This window comes from Passer montanus, unplaced genomic scaffold, assembly GCF_014805655.1.
Source record: "Passer montanus isolate IOZ18808 unplaced genomic scaffold, ASM1480565v1 scaffold10, whole genome shotgun sequence".
Classification (NCBI taxonomy): Eukaryota; Metazoa; Chordata; class Aves; order Passeriformes; family Passeridae; genus Passer; species Passer montanus.
In genome coordinates this window covers 23,307,736-23,325,865 of record NW_024356505.1, presented here as the reverse complement: position 1 = coordinate 23,325,865, position 18,130 = coordinate 23,307,736, and the positions used below count along the sequence as shown (strand labels likewise).

Sequence of the window (18,130 nt, the reverse complement as noted above, 5' to 3'; positions counted from 1 at the left end):
TTTGAAGTCTTGCCCATATACATGAGACCTGATTTTTGTGATCAAAAAGATGTGTGTAACATCTTCAGAAAGGCAGCTTTGCAACCTCACTTACTCACAGAGAGAGAAGTACTGTGAAGGCAAGAACCCCACACAGGCCTTTGCAGTTTAAAAATAAACATCTGAAGCACATGTTTGGTTTTAAATTTGAGAAATTGCTAACTTAAAATTACCATTCCGTGTAACATAAAACAGATGTTGACATTACAAAAGTCTGTTTCTGCTAAAGCAGAATTTAGTGTTCAAAAAGGAAATTAAAATAATAATGACAATTAGTCAGTGAGAAAGATAAAAATAATAATGACAATTAGTCAGTGAGAAAGATAATCTCAAACTAAGGGAACCAAAAGAGTTTGACCACCCGAACAGGGTAATTGTCATACTCCTCTGGATTTTTCCATCTCAGCTTTTCATGGATTTGCTCTGAGCCTCATAAAGTAAGTTTTTCCACCCTTGCCACACTTCTCCCCAAATGCACCAAGTATTCCCATTTTTTCAGTTTAAAAAAACTCAGTCCAACCAAAACACCACCACATGCAGGGAGAAGCAAAAGTATTTTTTCCCACATCTATGCAAAACACCAGATGTGTGTACATAAGTGGAAAGGTATGTGGGTGGGATCATGGGCTTGCATTTGTGACTTGCAGACAAAATCATAAAACTGTAGGCCTATGTGACTACCTCGGAGTCCTGTCCACAGCCTGTTTCTGGGGCAAGGTTAAGTCATTTTGGGGGAGAATAAGGTCTTTTGACCCTTCTTCTGCCTCAACTGAAATTTCATTTGCATGTCACTTTTATGCTGGCCTCACCTTTTTCTCATTCATCAGGCTGACAAAATTGTCATTGTGGGTGCAGTTAAAAATATCTTAGACTGCGTCTGTACTTAGATACAGCTGAACCTCAGTGTGTAGACTTGCCCTCCTGTCATTAAAGTTCTCCTGGTATGAGTGTGTCTCCACTAGACTGACATAGGCAAAATCTTCCAGAAGTCTTAACATTGAATGGTTTTATTTGCATCATCTGTTGTGGTCTGTGTATCAGGCTGGAGTGGGGCAGATGGGTTGATCTGATGTGTGAAAAGGTCGCGTTTCCTGACCTGCCAACTTGACATGGCAGCACCCTGAGCTCTGTGTGGTTTTTCTGCTTCCCACATAGGACCTGAGCTCGGAGTTGTGTCACTTTACAGGTGCAGGGTAGTTTTGAAAAAAAGATTTCACGGTTAAAGGTCAACTTTCATAAAAATGGAAACTTTCTTCGTCCCAGATTCTAAGTGTGAGATATAATTCAATGTGTCATTATATAGGTGTATCTAACCAGACAGAGGAGAATTCAGATCTTAGTCAGCACACAAGAATGTCAGAGAAAAGCTTTTAACAGGAGCCTTTGGTTTCAATCTTGTTACCTTTGCATATCCTTTGTGCTGTCAAGTCCAGCAGAATTACTACAAGTTGAGCAACCGAGTTCCTCCCTTCCCAGCATTCTCACTCCCAGTTTTAGAGCCTGTCAGCTCTCTCAAGGCAGAGCATGAGAAGGACAACAAATCCTGTGATGTTTTTGTTTTTGCTTCTGGCCTGATTTGCTTGGTATCTCTGGTTGTAACTTGTGTTGGACAAACCTGTTTACTGAGTAAAGTTTCTGTGTGCTGCCTGCTGCCAAATATCTGGGTTGCAGGCGTGCCTAAATAGTAGGATGAGTAGAACTCTACTTAAATCCTCTTTTTACATTGTGCGGACTGTAACAGTAAAAAATGAACTGACCCAAGTAGGAGACTGCATAAACAACTGCTCAGAATGATCCCTGGATAACCTGCCAGACAAGAATACCAGTATTTATTTTGCAACAGACAGTGTGAAAGATTTAAACCTGAAGGTCATAAACCACGGACTGGGATTTTGGAACATTAAAAAAAAATTAAAAACTAGTAGTGTAGTTTTAAATGCCACATATATTTTACAGCAATTTGCTTCTGTCTTTCTTCTTTCCCAGCTGAAGACTATACATTTCTAAATGAAAAAGATCTTTAATTGGTCAAAGTACAAACTACAGTTGTCCTGGTAAAAGTACAGTTTGACTGGGGATAACATTAGTAAAGCTTGGCAAAGCTGATTTTTCTCCATAGCTGCTAAGCTTTTTTTTTTAGTTCAATTGTTCATTATTTCACCAAACTAAATAAAACATTGACCCTCAGGTAATTCTAGAGAGCAAAATTCCCCTGTGGTGTATGTGACGCTGGATCCTCCTGAAAGACAAGAAGACAAGTGAGCTGCGCTGGTGCCATTCAGGGCTCGATGCCTGTTCAAGAACAGTGTTTGCTGAAACTCCAAATAGCCTGGTGTTCAGCACACAAACCCTTGGGAGCCAGCTCAGGGACACAGAGGCATCATTTGTTTGCTGTATGTGAGGTGGTACAGGGAAAGACAAGCTTGTGGAGAGCTGCACAAAGTAAAAAAATACTTCATTAAATGAATCTCGGCAAAGGTGAAATGACTTCCCCTAGTATTTTTATCTCAGTTTTGCCAGATAGAGGTGGTGAAGTCTTAGGTCTTGTACACATGTGTGAGGTTTTACTGTTTTATATTTATAACCACTTGTGTGTCTTTTGGGTCTGTTCTGTGTTTAAATTCTGTACAAAATGTCAGCTTGGTATACAGGCCTTCAGATAGATTTAAATTTTATTATTTTAAATGAGTTGACACTGTGCTGCCCAGGTGGCCAAGGAAGCTGGTGGCATCCTGGCTTGTATCAGACAGAGTGTGGCCAGCAGGACCAGAGCAGTGATCATACCCTTGTACTTGGACTGGTGAAGCCACACCTTGAGTCTGTTTTGAGCCCTTCACTGGCCTCAAAACTAGAGCTGGAGCACGTCCAGAGAAGCGCAGCAAAGCTGTGAAGGGGCTGAAGAATAAGTCCTGTGAGGAGTGGCTGAGGGAAGTGGGGTTGTTTAACCTGGAGAAAAGGAGATTCAGGGGGGATCTTGTTACTCTGTAGAACTACCTGAAAGGAGGTTTTAGCCAAGTGGGGGTCGGCCTCTTCTCCCAGGTAACAAATTACAGGACAAGAGAAAATGGCCTCAGCTTGCATCAGGGGAGATTTAGATTGGATGGGATGAAAAATCTTTTCACCAAAGGGGTTGTTGAGTATTGGTAGGGGCTCCCCAGGGAAGTGGCTGAGTCACCGTCCTTGGGGGTATTGAAGACATGTGTCGATGTGGTACTGAGGGATATAGTTTAGTGGTGGACTTGGGTTAATGCTGGGCTCAATGATCTTAAAGGTGTTTTCCAGCCTACGTGATGTGATTGAATAAAATTGTGATTCATTGTGGATCATGTAGGTGATCTGGCAGTATGTTTTTTCTGCAACAAAAGATTTTCTCCCAGCATCACTTACACAAGTCCATCTTTTGTTTCTGCAGCCTTCGAGTAAATGCTTCAAACTCTCTTGTCTCTCCATTGTGTTTGATCTGCTCTACTGTTGTCCATTGAGTAGCAGCTTGGTCCTGTTCTAGAGGCTGCGGCATTTACAATGCTTTTGTTTTGGGAGCATAACCCAGTGTAACGTGGAATGTTATGAACTTCTTGAGATTGATTCTTGAGATTGATCTTTCACTACTTTCTAAAGACTATTCTAAAGTACAGTAAGGATCTCACAAAAATCAGTCTTTGCTGAGTTGTATTGTTTGGTTCATTGCAGGGAGGGTGTTTACTTGACAACACCAGCTCAGGCAAGGTATAGATGCCAAGACTGGTCATCATAATCTTAAAATTGAGCATGTTACAGCAAATAATATGTCCCTTGCAAATACGTTGATCGGAATAACTTTAGTTATGTTCTTGTGAGTTTTCTTTCGTTTTGTTTGTCAGTATGGTACCTGGGGGTTTTCCCCCTGCAGAATTAAAAGAAACAATTGTTTGTTGCATTGACATTTTTTCTTTTCCAGTGAAAAACACCCAAGCCCCTCAAACTCTGATATCTGTCTTCTGTTCCATTATGCACATATGGTTTTACTGAGAGATTAGCCTCTTGAAGACAATTTAGTGTTAATTGACTCATTGCCTCTGTATTTTCATTTTGTCTGAGAGTTGCAAACTCATCCCACACTTCGCAAATTCTAATCTAATCTTGATTCTATATCTTAATTATTTTTAAAATAAAAATCTCAATTAATAATAACTTATGTTATCAATAATCAAAATATATCAGAATCTTCAAATGCAGTTTTTACTTTGTTGCTGGGTGGAGCTTTTTAATTAAAGTTGACCCCATTGTGCTTATTGTTTTAAAGCACAAATGTTTGGTTAGTTTTATGTTGTCTCTTACTGGGATTTCAGCAAGACTTTCATTATGGCTTAAGTTAGAAACAAAATTTCCAGAAAACAGAATGTTTCATCTGGATTCTTCTCAAATTCAGATGTGTCTTATGGTTGAGCATGAAGGAGAAAAAGTGTTGGGTCACTAATAGTAACTGAGTTTCCAAGGAGGTTACTTTCCTCAGTTCCCATACTTTCTTGTGTTTCTCCAAACTGTTGAATGTGGTAGTTTTGTTTTTTTGCTGGGTAATAGTCCAGAGAAGAGCATTGGTCTCTATGTAGTGTCACAATTTGACATGAGTATGTCAGAATGCCTGGTTGTCCTGGTGTCAGAGCATTAAACAAATGAGATAGCACTTGCAGGAAGTTTTTCATCAATCCTCTCAGTTCCCCCTTCCTTGCTTTCTTTCCACTGCTTTTTCTTTACATTCAAAACGCTGTTAGATTTTTCATATCAAAATGCTGGCTTTTCCATATTTAACTTTTTTTAAATTTGAGGCTCAGTGGTATTGATTTTTCTTATTGCACATTCTTTGAATCTCTGGCAGAAGTCCTGGAGGGGATTTGGGAGCGAAGAAGAAGAAAAAGAAGCAGAAGAGAAAAAAGGAGAAACCAAATTCTGGAGGCACCAAATCAGATTCTGCATCTGACTCCCAGGAAATTAAAATTCAACAACCTTCAAAAGTGAGAGCCTGGTTCTGTTTTAATTTGTGCGTGCTTTCTAATTTAATTTTAATTTGCATGTCACTTGTTGTTAAAGTGAGTTGGTAGTTCTGCTTTAGTGTGTGAAAATTAAGCAAATGTTTCCTGTCCTGAACAGAGAGAAGCAAGCCGAGAACTGGTGTTTTCAGAGCTGCTGTCACCACCACGGTGGTGTACTGTGAGAAAGGCAGAGGAGGAGTTTTGTCTTTCTCTTTGAGCAGTTAGAGCTTGGGCTAGTGGCAACCTCATTGCATAGAATCATAATCTGTGATGGTAATGCTTTTAAATAGATTTTATATTTGATGAATTGCCTTTGGTTTTTAGTCACCATCTAACTTGGCTTAGTGCAGTTTTGGTCACTTGTGCAGCATGAAGCTCTCTCAGCAGCAGCAGCAGGAGGGAAAGTGGGCCTGCTGTGCTACAGAGTCTCTTTAGGGCAAGCAAGCAGCATGTATTTGTACATAAAATGCAGTAATCTCAAACATGGAGATAAAGGCTGAAGAAAAATTTTGCTGTCAGAAGGGCCTCTACTATAATTAAGAATTGCTTGGGAGAATGTACAGTCATTGTGGATTTTCTGATAAAATAGCATTGTCTGTGTGTGCTTTTGTTGATCGTGTTCTGAATGAACAGTGAATAACATGATGTGGTGCCTTTTTAGCATACAGCTTTTATCCCAAGAGAAATCTTAAGTCCAAGAACTAAAGTTTGTAAAACTAAGACAGTTTATGGACTGTTGAGCATATTGAGGTAGTTATATTTGCTTTATCTGATTATTGTAGGGAACCTTACACCATTGTACCAACAGGAATCTTTGTCCTGTAAGATTTGTCAAGTACATTGGGGCTACCACGTAATTTTAGGGGGAAAAGATTGTGTTCTGGCTCATTAGCATAGTGATAGATTTTTGTGTTGTCCCTTTAGATCATGTTGTCCCATGCTACCTTGATTGCTTTGCATGGGCATATTTGGCACAGGGGACACTTTATAATATGTAGGGAGATCTTAAGTACTTTGCCACATGTTTTGATACTGCATTTCTGTAAAACATGTAGTGAACTGCTAGTACAGGAAGACTGTTGGCAAACCATGCACAAGTGACTTCACACTCCTACAACTGGCATGAGGTAAATTTTGTGTTAAATTAAAGGCATAGTTAATTGCTGTAGTATCCCATGGGTTCCTTGATTTTCTGCTGACCAAGATTATTGTTCCATGTGTTGCCTCTAATTGCATTAAAAGAAAGCTACTTCATGGGGTTTTTTTTCCCTTTTGTGTGCAAGATTTTAGTCCTGCACCTTGCAGCCTTGCGCACCATTTCTCTGCGTGGTGTGTATGGAAGCCTATCCACATTCACACCACACCATGTGATGTGTGGTGCAAATGTGGAAGCCTATCTTTGTTCCAAGTTGTGTGCTTAGAGTGGCACTGTTCATGATTATTTTACTGACACAAGTTTAGTCAGTTCATTAGCAATCTCACAAAATTTTCTATTTTATTGGCATAAAGAAAAAGTCCTTATGTAAGTCTTTCTTTCAAGCTCTAAGCAGCTAAACCACTTTACTTTTCTTTTATGGCTTTCACTTTTCTCTAGTTACAAATGCATCAACATTGCCTGGGGGCTTATTTTGCCTTCTCTGCTATGTTGCAGGTCTGTCTTAGACAGCTATTCTGTTACAGATTTTTTGAAAGCATCTTAGACTGCTGATCTGGATCAGTGTGGAAAAGTATATTTATTTTGTTTGCTGCTCAAGTAATACTTAGATTCTGTGTTCATGTGCTGTATGAAATTTAATATAGAAAACAGGCTTTTAGTGTTTGCTTGCTCTTGATTGAAAAGAGTTTATTTTAGAGGAGAATGACATTGTAGACCTTACCTCTAAGAGACTATATGCAAGATCATCAGATAGAACTCATCGGGGCTCTTGAACTCATTGAAAAGGATTTTGAAGAAGGATTTTGAGGTCACGTGAGTTTGTAAACAGGTCTGTCAGTCTGGAGATGAGTAAAGCAGAACAATGAGTCTCCTTGGCTTCTGCCTTCCTTATAGGTGATGGTAGTGATAGTAGACCTTTTGAACTCTGGTGTGAGTGTAATCATAGCAGTAAATGATTATTAGCATTGTATGCTTATGGTCTGCTTATGGTGACCTTGAGGACACTTCACTGCCCATCTCACAAGACTTCCATCTCTTCCTATTACAAGTTCCAGTGATGTAGGCTGTCCACACTGACACGAAGAAAGCCTGCCATATCTGCAATCTCATCAGTCATTATTGTAGTCACTGGTGGCCTACACAACCTGGTCACAGAATAATAGATTGGAGGGGACATCTGAAGGTGTTTTGACCAGCCTGCTGCTTAGAGCAAGTCCAGCTAGATCAGGTTGCTTGGTCTCCAAGAATGGAGACTCCTCAGTCTTTGTGGGTAATGTATTCCGGTGTTTGACCACAGTTTTCAGTAAAAAAAAAAAAAAAAGTAATTCCTTATATCTAAATGGATTTTGCTGGTTTGCAACTAGTCTTCTTTGTTTCTTGTCCTATCACTGTTCCTCTGAAAAGATTTGGCTTAGCTTTCTTTATATCCTCCCATTAGGCAGTAATAAGATTTCTCCTGCTCCCTCAACCTTCATTCTTAAGGCTGAACAAAGCAAGGTCTCTCATCCTCTTCTTGTGTGTGATGTGCTTCAGCCCCCTCTTATCTTGGTGCCCTCCAGAGAACTCATAACACTGCCAATGTTCTCCTTGTAATGGAGAGCCCCAAGCTATAAGGTGTGACCTCAGGGATGCCACATAAAGGGGAAGACTGGCCAGTGTTACAGGGACTACCTAGTGTGCAGCTGTCCTTTGCAGGCCAGCAATCTGCTGGCTCATGTCCAGCCCTCTGCCCACCTGGCCCTCCCAAGTTTTTTTCTGCAAGCTGCTTCCTAGCCAGTCCATACTGGCCTCTGCCTTGGCATGGGGTTTTTCTAACCCAGATGGAGGACTTTGCTTTTGCCTTTGTCAGACTTGATTAAGTTTCTTTTTCCAGCTTGTCAAAGTAGCTTTGAATAGCTGCTCTGTGGTTCAGCATATCAACAGTTCTAGAAATTCTTCTTCTAGGTATCATCTGTTCACTTGCAGAGAAAGTACTCTTTGTCAAGTCCAGGTCATTAAACAGTGTTCACCCCTGAGTCCTCCCCCTTGCATTCTTGAAAATGGGTGTGACAATTTTCCTTTATCCATTTATAGGAAACTTCCACCAATTACTATTTTAAACTTAATAGATGTTAGTTGCACTAGCATCATCCAGCTCCCTTAGCATCCTTACATGCATTTGGTCTGTTTTCAGGGACCTGTGCATGATTAGTTTGCTCAACAGTCCCTGACTTTCTCAGACTGCTACAGTGCACAGGGACATCAAAAGCCTGAGGTCATAAGCAAAACTGATGCAAAAACACGATTTCCTACCTCATCCCCTTGCATGACAGGGCTGTCTTGTGTTCTGAAGAGAAGTTTGCCCTTAACTGAAATTAAACAAAAGAGCTGGTTTTTGTTTTTCTAATTCTTGTGAAGTTCTGTGTAGGTTTTCCTTGCTGTCTATTGAAGGAAAACAAAAAGTATTGAAAGTAAACTTCCAATCTCTGAGTGTTTTGAAATGAAAGGGATTCCTTCTGATGTCCATAGCCATGGTCTATTTAGTACCTGAACATTAATTTCTTACTTACTATTATGCTAATAAGATCTTTCTTAGGAACTTTTATTTTTTAGATTTTTCTGCTTTTTTAATGCAGAAGACATATTATAGACTTTAAATAAATATACAGAATAAATTACAGTGTGTGTCAGCATTTATGTATGATTTCATGACGTACTGATGACATTTCAGAATTTATCTAGTGGTATTAGTAATGTCTAATTATGTCTCTGTTATCCTGATCTAGAAATAAGGTGGCTTTTTAGGCTGGAACAGTGTTGTTCTAAGGTTTATAAACATGTTACTTCACAGTTACTCGGTTGACAGGTGTTTAAGGCACACTTACAGGTGAAATTTGCAATACTTAAACATTAGGCATTCATTTTGTTTCATTAATTTAGATAATAAAAGTGTTTATTATAAATAGTAAATGATGGGCTGCATGAGCTCCAGGCACAAAGTTTTGCTTTTTTTGTGATTGAGGATACCAGAGCCTGGTCACCCAAATTAAGCTTTACCTTCATTTTTACATTTATATTATGGTGGTTTTTCAACATACAAATCCTAGAAAGAAAGCAAAATATGGAAATAGTAGTCCCTTGCTATTCAGTTAAAAAAAAAAAAAAAGTCTGGCTTGAAATCTCTGTGCAGAATTGCTTAAAATTTTCCAGTACATTTGAGACTGTTCTTTCAGATGCATTATTGCACTGCAGTCTAGGGAAACCTGAGCACAAGCATGCTGTTGGTATGCCTCAGAATAGGACTTACTACTAGGAAGATAACAAAACAAAGAGATTTAAAAAGAGAGAGGGAAATATCCCTTTAGATTTAGAGACCTGTTGCCATTATTCCATTGTACTGTCCTTTGGAGGAAAAATTCTTATTCCTGTTACATTTACTCAGAGTGATCAAAAAACTCCATGTATACCAATGATGCCTTTTTTGTTAAATACCTAAACTGACCCCTTTTTTTGGTATTTTATTGTGTTTTACCAGAGGAACAGGGAATATAAGAGACATTTTTTATTGTGATACAGTTTCCTGTCTTAATACTGCTGTATTTGTGTTAAAAATGTTGATGTTTCTTGGTTAAATGAAAGTACTGTTGACAACTGTTTTGTTTACCTGTTGCCCACCTAACTTATTTCCACACTCCTGTTTACGAATGTTGTACCTAAACGAACCATGATGAGAAGAGTAGCTGTAAGAATAGGTAACAGTAAAAGAAATTAACATGTTTGTACAGCTATTTATGAGGTAAATGTACTCAATAAGCTTCCTCCTCTGTTTGTCTGTTTATGCAGAATCCAGCCATTCCAATGCAGAAACTTCAAGACATCCAGAGGGCAATGGAGCTGCTCTCTGCATGCCAAGGCCCAGCAAAGAATATTGATGAGGCTAGCAAACGTAAATACCAGTTTTGGGACACACAACCTGTACCTAAACTTAGTAAGTTCAACTGGATCTGTGTGAAAGTGCTGTCTTATGATCACTAAAGAAGTGTGCTAGCTCTGTGGGATGTTCTCTAAAACAGATATAAAGTTGGACTGTATGTGGTAGGGATCCTTAGTCTTTTGTGTAGTTTATGTGGAATTCTTGATGTTTTCCAGGGAAGTGGTTGGTTTCCCTGCAGATAATATGCAAGATAACAATGTTAATAAATTTCAATCTGATGTCCTCATGTAAAAATGAGAAATGCTATTGAAATAGCATTCTTTTGTGTATTTTAGGTCTGAAATATTGAACAATAGAACATAGAAGTCTTTTTCACTTTAGGAGAAGTAAGAACTCTTAAGTGGTGACAGAGTAAACTTTAATTTTTTATTAGTAGTATTTGTTTTGTTTATTTATTTCTATTTCCTTACATTTTTTTTTCAATAAGTGGATTTGCTACCACAGAAATAATGACTCTCCAGTGCCATAGGTTGCACTGTTTTAATACAGCTTTAAGTAGACAGTGGCACTTGCCTGATACACGGAGTCTTTTTCTGTTGTGTGTTCATGTTCTCCACAACGTACACTACCTTGAAGACATGCTTTCTCAGATTCTGTTCTCTTTTCTTGATGCCAAGTGGGATGATGAGATGATCTCTCCTTGCCTTTAAATTTATACTGAATTTGACAAATTATTTTTATATTAATCTGATCTCTGATAATGCAGTTGGTAAATCTTCTCATTGTTGGAGAAAGTAGTTGCTGTCTTGTGTTCTGTGTTGCTTTCTGAACCTTCTTTTTCTGCTTTCATTATCTCCAAGATAAGCAGTGACAGCTTTTCTGTGTGAACATATCTTAAGGGCCCCACAAATAAAACATTCTCAGCACAGTAGCTGGTGCTGCTCTGTCCTGCAGGTTTCTCTCCATTGCACTGGAGACTGGTATAGAATAAGCAGAAAAAAAGTAGAGTCTAAAGCACAGGAGCACTCTGCTCACTCTCTCTCCACAGGCAGCTTTTCACATTAATCTATGGCTATGGCTTAATCTGCAGCAAGCTCATTTCTTCCTGACTTTTCTTGCGTAGAGAAGTCCAGAGCAGAGTTCCTGGATACAGTATTTTCCTCTGGATTGGATTGAATTGACCTGCCATGGCTTTTCTCTGTGCAAACTCTGTCCAAATACCTGCATAAAGTTATGGTAGTAATCCTCACCAGCAATCCAGCCTAAGGGGAGAAGGACCCTAGCCAAAATAAGTTAAAGTGTAAGTCAAAAAATGCTCTGGCCATAATCAAGCTATTCCAGAGCTAGTTCAGGTGTCTGTGCAGTAGTGCCAGGAGTTCAGTTCAGTTCAGGCTAATAAATGTATCTTACAGCACTTAGAGAGGAGAGTCTGTTGCTTGCCAGTCTAAAAAGGCCCATACAGTGGCTCAGAAAATGATTTGTTAGTGTTGTTCAGTAGAAATATGTTTCATGGAATTTGATCGGTGAGGTTTTGTCCAACAGTGTCTCTGAATTTCTTCTTAATCCCGCAGATTTTTTAAGCTTTTCTTTATCTGCTGAATTAACAGATTGGGAAGTCATCACTAGTTGATATGCTTTATGTGTTTAGGTGGAAAAAATAATCTGTCAGTTCAAGAAAATGTTGTAGGGATCTTTACATTAAACTTACTTCAGAATCCTTTGGCTTTCAAGTTAAAATTATTAGCAATAGGTCCTTTAGTTATGCTACACGTGCCCTTTAGTGGCAGTAATGTTTGGGCTGTTGATACTTTTCAAAGTTTGCATAAAAATGCTAACAATTATGACCTTCCAAACTGGATGGCAGGCCATAACTATTAGTCAGGATTGTGCACCATGTGGAAAAATTCATACTCAAAGGAACATTTGACTGTCTAGTTTGATGATGGCTGACAATACTGTTGAGTGCTTACAGGTAAGAATCAGGGGGAAGGACAACAGGGCAGATACCATGGTGTGAGTCAGTTCTAGACTTCCCAGCCAGGATGAAGAGGCAAAGGAAATATTCTTTAAACATCTGGCAGAAGTCTCACAATCACTAGCTGTTGTTCTCATCAGGACTTCAATGTACGTAGGATTTGCTACAATTACAAGTGACTTAATTATAGATTCTAGATAACAGCATTCCTGCTATGCTCAACTCATGCACATGCACACAGGCACAGAGTTGTTTACACGCTACTGTGTTCAAAGGTGCCTGTTAAAAATTCCCCTTGAGCCCAGTGACATACCTTGAGTCCCTTGCATTTCTCAGCAGGCAAGGGTTGAGCTTTGAGGAGTGGAGGGTGTCAGTGTAGGCCTCGTGCTCAGCAAGTCTTCAGAGCATCACAGACTTGAGGGTATGCAAGACATCCCTCTCAGAGGGAGGAGCTGGTGCAGCCCACTGCAGTCCAGGGCACTGTAAAGGGCCTGACTTAGGACCACTCTTCAGAGGATTGCCAAATAATTGGCTTTAATCATTAGTAAGTTTCCATCCTGGTGGTAACCCACATTGGTAACTGCTTTTTGAAAAAAAAAAAAAAAAAGCTGAAAAATCCCATCCTGTAACAATGGTACCATTTCATTTGGGCTACAGTTCAAGTAAATGGTGTTCCAGGGCTGTCAGGGAATAGTTGATTATTTGGTAATCACTGATTATCCCTTGTTCCCCACCGTCTTCAGGCGAATGATGATCCTGATACAGTTAGTGTCACTCCTGCCTTTACTGTGCAGGAGCTCCTGTTAACAGTCAAGGGACATTTCACTGCCCAGCTGGTTTGGTCAAGGCTTACCAGGAACTCGAGATCATAGAGCAGGCCCAAGGATGGATGGAGAGATGCACCACCAAAGGCACTGCAAGGATGCTGAGGTTATGCAGGGAGAAAATCAGGAGATCCAAAGCCTTACAGTGTGATCTGACTTAATGGACAATGCTACAAGAAAGACATTGAGGTGCTGGACTGAGTCCAGGGGAGGACAACAAACCTGGTGAAGGATCTGGAAAACAAGTGTGATGAGGAATGGCTGAGGGAGCTGGGGTTGTTTAGCCTGGAGAAAAGGAGTCTCAGGGGAGACCTTATCACTCTACAACTACCTGAAATGAGGTCGTGGCCGTCTGGGGGTCAGCCTCTTCTCAGAGCTAACAAGCACTAGGACAGGGGGAAACTACCTCAAGGGGAGCTGTGCCAGGGGAGATTAAGATGGGATGTTAGGAAAAATCTGTTCACTGATGGATGGCTGAGAATTAGAAGAGGCTCCCTCGGGAAGTAGTGGGGTCACCATTCCTGGAGGTATTGAAAAGATATGTAGATATGCCTGTGGACATGGTTTAGTGGTGGGGTTGGCAGCGTAAGGTTAGTGATTGGACTGATCTTACAGGTCTTTTCCAATCTAAATGATTCTGTGATTTAGCTGCTTCTTAGAAGAGGTACAGCTGCAGTTTATTAGTGTATGCTAAGGACTAGTGCTGTAAAGTAAGGGAGGAGAAGAAAACATGCTTTCAAGTAGGATTTTAGGAATACATTTGACATGCCAACAGTATCTCTTAAATGCCCTGGCTTTGCTGTGTTACTGCTCCTGAGTAATCCTGTTGAGTTCAGGTCTGTTCAAGTCAGTGGTAAACAGGATCTGAGCCATAGCTCGTTAGCTGTGAGTACATGTTCTCATGATGAGGCTGTGGATCTTACGCCTGGCTAAATGCTGTGCATGTGCTGATAAGTTGCTGTCTCTTGTGTTACGAAATGCAGGATATCAGTTGAGATGGAGTGGTCTGTGCATATCTATAAATATTATGATGAGACAGTCATTAGTCTGAATGTGGTTTATGAGAATGAGAAGTAGTGTAAACTAATAATACTAATTTTTTCAGCATTTTTTAAAAGCTTCTTGTTCCATTTACATAATTATGAGGAAATACATGATGTGAATTAAATGCAGTTTACAGAACTATCAGAAAAGCTAGCAATGTAACAGTATTTTGGTTTGTTTGTTTTCTTTTTCCTCCTCCTGCCTCAAAAGATGAAGTTATAACTTCACATGGTGCAATTGAACCAGATAAGGACAATGTCCGCCTAGAGCCATATTCTTTGCCACAAGGTTTTATGTGGGACACATTGGATCTTAGCAATGCTGAAGTTGTAAGTAGAACAATTTTTATATGTATCTAAAATAATTCAAGTTTTTTCTGATTGATATGTGGATAAGTCTTTGGATTTTTTTGTGTATGTTTTCAGCTGAAGGAGTTATACACACTATTAAATGAGAATTACGTAGAAGATGATGATAATATGTTTAGGTTTGATTATTCACCTGAATTTCTTCTGTGGTGAGTAGCAAGTTCCACATTCTGTTCTGGCTGGAGTGCAATGAAGGGTATTTTTATTACATCTTCTTAGGCAGTAATTTGTAATTATTTCTGTCATCACTTCTAGGGCATTGCGTCCTCCGGGCTGGTTACCGCAATGGCACTGCGGGGTTAGAGTGTCTTCAAACAAAAAACTGGTAGGATTCATAAGTGCCATCCCTGCAAATATTCGTATTTATGAAAGGTAAAATACACCAATTCTTTTGTATTTGTTAAAGAATAATGCCACAAAACAAACCTTAAACTGGTATTCATAGCTCTAGAGAACTTAAAAAGGGAGAACAAGGTGAAGAGCACCAATATTTATTTAAGGAGTTTTTTTAGTGATTGATGGTACAGATAATGCCATACAATTTTCTGACCCTGCTGAAAAGTATTTATAGTTGATCAGCTGGGATTCTTGGCCAAGTCTTCATACACTGACAAACATAAAACATTGTGACTCCACATAGCATTGCTTGGATGCTGTACTGCATCTTAAAGTAAAGCAATCAGTAAAGTCTTGATAGAGTTTTGGTAAAGGAATATTGCAAAACTCTTAGAGATAGCTTGTATATTGCACAGTTTGTCATTGCAGTCACATAGGCATAGATCAGTGTTCGTTGCAGATGTACTTTGTCACAGGCAAGTTTATTTTACTTCAAATTCTTCTGTCACAATATGGAAAACTGTAATTATAAAAATGGAAACATGCAGTGTGTAACTCTCTTTAATTTTTCCACTACTTAATGTCTTTTTAGTGTGAAGAAAATGGTAGAAATCAATTTTCTGTGTGTCCATAAGAAACTGAGGTCTAAACGGGTGGCACCTGTATTGATTCGGGAAATAACCAGAAGAGTAAACTTGGAAGGAATTTTTCAGGCTGTTTACACCGCTGGAGTGGTACTTCCCAAACCTGTGGCCACTTGCAGGTAACCTAGGTGATGTTCTTAATATTATTGGTTCCTGTAACAGTCATTTTAGAGAAAATATAACGTAATTGTCTAAAAACAGTAAAAGCATAAAATTCAAAGCTATTGTGGCCTTGACTAACCTGAAGGCCTTTGTCAATGTTTGGTATTTTTGGTGTTGGGGTTTTTTATCCCCCTTCCCTCCCAGTGCCTCGGATAAAACAGCTTCTCGGACTAAAATTTAATTTGTGGTTTGTTTAGCATACTTTAAATAGACTAACAGATGTTTCTGTTGACTTTCTGGTGGCAGCCATGCTACCAATGACAACATTGTATACCTGTGTTTTTCAAGTGGCCTGTGTCCCTGCTGGGACACTTCCCTGTTAACCTGGTTGCTTGCCAGAGATGGCAGAGCGTTTCTGGTAATTGTATGATTTCCTTTTTTGAAATACTTTCATCTTTCTGAGAGAAAGAAGGACATTACTGGCATTTGATAAATACAGGAACACTACCATGTGGGAAGAGTTACAGTCAAATATAATTTCATTTGCTTGGAATGGATTTTATATCTACTTGGAAAAGTTCAGTTCCTGCACTTTTAGTCCAGCTGTTTAGACTTCTGGAGGACAGAGTACCTTTTGATTTGAAATTGTTTTGTACCTATCAACACTAAAGATCCTGTGAGTTTCTGTAAGGAATGATGTGGGGGGTGGGGGAAATAAAAGGCAGTGCTGTGTTAGAATAACCCGAGATGCTCAGTTGCACAGTGACTTCCCAGGAAAGGGGAGAGCTCCTTCAAAAAAAAAATGCTCAGACATGAGCAGAGGGTCCTGTCTGCACAAGAAGATAAATGTTGCTGTGTATGTATGGTGAATTTTTCAGGGCTGTGACAAATGCTAAAATGTTTAGCCCTGTGCTTATTCATTCTGTATCAAAAAGCATTTGCTTAGATTGAAAATACTGTGATATAGCAAGCTTGTTTTAAAACCTATTGCTTGGATATAGCTTTTCCTTATTTTTTCTTCTTTTTTTTTTTTTTTGTTGTTAATCAGCCTTCTTATAGATGTAGTACAGGCTTGCTTAGAAACAAATTTGGAGAGTAAAAAAGGAAAAAGCAAGAAAGCAGGGCAATGGATGCAGGTGACACTGACACTTAAAATACTATTTAAATTCCTGATTTGGTTGTATTTCCAGGTATTGGCATCGATCACTAAATCCCAGAAAATTGGTGGAGGTGAAATTTTCACATTTGAGTAGAAACATGACTCTACAAAGAACAATGAAGCTCTACAGACTTCCTGATGTAAGCAGTATGACTTCTAGAGAATCCCCACAGTTATTGTGAGGCCCAAAATAACCTTCCATCTGTCTCTGACAGCACAGGCTTTTCTGTGTAAAGGCAGTGCATGCAGGACATTAGAAAAATAATCTCTGGTTGATGAAAAAGACCTTAAGAGCTGTACTATACAGAAGAGACTATTGCTGGAAATTTGGATCTCTATGGAGAAAATACAAATTTTAACCTAAAATCCTTAAGCAAAGGAAAAAAACCAGAAAGCTTGACTTCACAAACATATGGGATTGAGTTGAAGATGCATAAGACTATCCTCGGTATGTTTAATCTGATAAGAGATTACTGGAACAGAAAATCAACAGTTCATGTCATAAAATTCTCAGAGAAGTCCATCAGCAACTTGGCTGAATACAGATGTATTGTTGATTCCACTCTAATTCACATTTTTTCTGTACTGTCAGAGAGTGTTGTTCTGCATTGAGCAGTCTCAGTAAAAGCCACTTCAGAATGTTGTGCACTGTTACTTTGCATGGTCTAGTAAAAAGCAAGTATTCTGGCATAGCTAGGTTAGTAAATTTTTTTTCTCATATTTTCAGCTAATAGTTAAGCTTGCAAAAAGGCTTAGGGTGCATTTCCATGACACGGCAAGTCACTGTAAATGCTGTGTACTGTTAAAAATTCTCATTGCTGTAATTATTAGCCTTTAGAATTTAGTCTGAATTCTATGGCTGAAAACAGTTCATTTGCTTGTAAAAGCTACCTTTTTTGAAGGGATTGCAGAGTATTCCTTACCTGGACCTTATCAGTAAACCTCTCTTTATTTAAACAAACCCTCTCTTTCAGTTAAAAACAATACTTTTTTCCTCACTCACAGTATTTATAATGATTTCTCTGATTTTGGAGAATTGTGTCTGTTGCTGTATTTGACTTGATGCTGCAGATTCTCTTAGTGCCCAGATATGTGAGCAGTAGGCTGAGCAGCCCTTGGAATTGTGCACATGCCATGCCTTGGTCTGTACTCCTGCTGCTGTCGGAGATTCTCGTTTCCTGCCCCGCCTGGTGCCACCTGTGCCTGCACATGCAGCTTCTCCCTTGCGTGCAGGGCAGGCAGCACTTTGCAGAGCTTAAGAATTAATAACCAAATTAATTGGGTTTTAATCTTGAGCAGCTAAATATAGCTTCTGTCAAATCTTGAAGGCATTTTTAACAGTCTGAAGAGTGTAATATACAATTTCAAGTGTAGGTTTTGGTGGCAACTCTAGTAACATTGCTTATGGAAACAACTGAGGAAGTGATTAAAACATAAGGATCTTACTTGTAGTACCAGAGGTGTAACTACAGAGAATCATTAGAAATAGCAGTTGTATCATGATCATTTTCCTTTATCATAAAACCAAGTTTCAACAGAGAAGTGAATTATGGAAAATAAG

At 39.2% G+C, this 18,130-nt stretch overlaps 1 protein-coding gene across 1 annotated transcript in view; it reads left to right on the top strand.

Annotated features, from left to right (window-relative positions):
* The window catches only part of NMT2 (N-myristoyltransferase 2), a 31,475-nt gene that overhangs the window by 3,819 nt on the left and 9,526 nt on the right, over positions 1 to 18,130 (top strand). Inside the window, exons 2-8 of the mRNA XM_039712893.1 lie at positions 4,895 to 5,030; positions 10,027 to 10,171; positions 14,171 to 14,289; positions 14,386 to 14,477; positions 14,584 to 14,700; positions 15,257 to 15,427; positions 16,601 to 16,709. Of these exons, the coding sequence (XP_039568827.1) occupies positions 4,895 to 5,030; positions 10,027 to 10,171; positions 14,171 to 14,289; positions 14,386 to 14,477; positions 14,584 to 14,700; positions 15,257 to 15,427; positions 16,601 to 16,709 (889 nt within the window). The remainder of the gene's footprint in view (positions 1 to 4,894; positions 5,031 to 10,026; positions 10,172 to 14,170; positions 14,290 to 14,385; positions 14,478 to 14,583; positions 14,701 to 15,256; positions 15,428 to 16,600; positions 16,710 to 18,130) is intronic.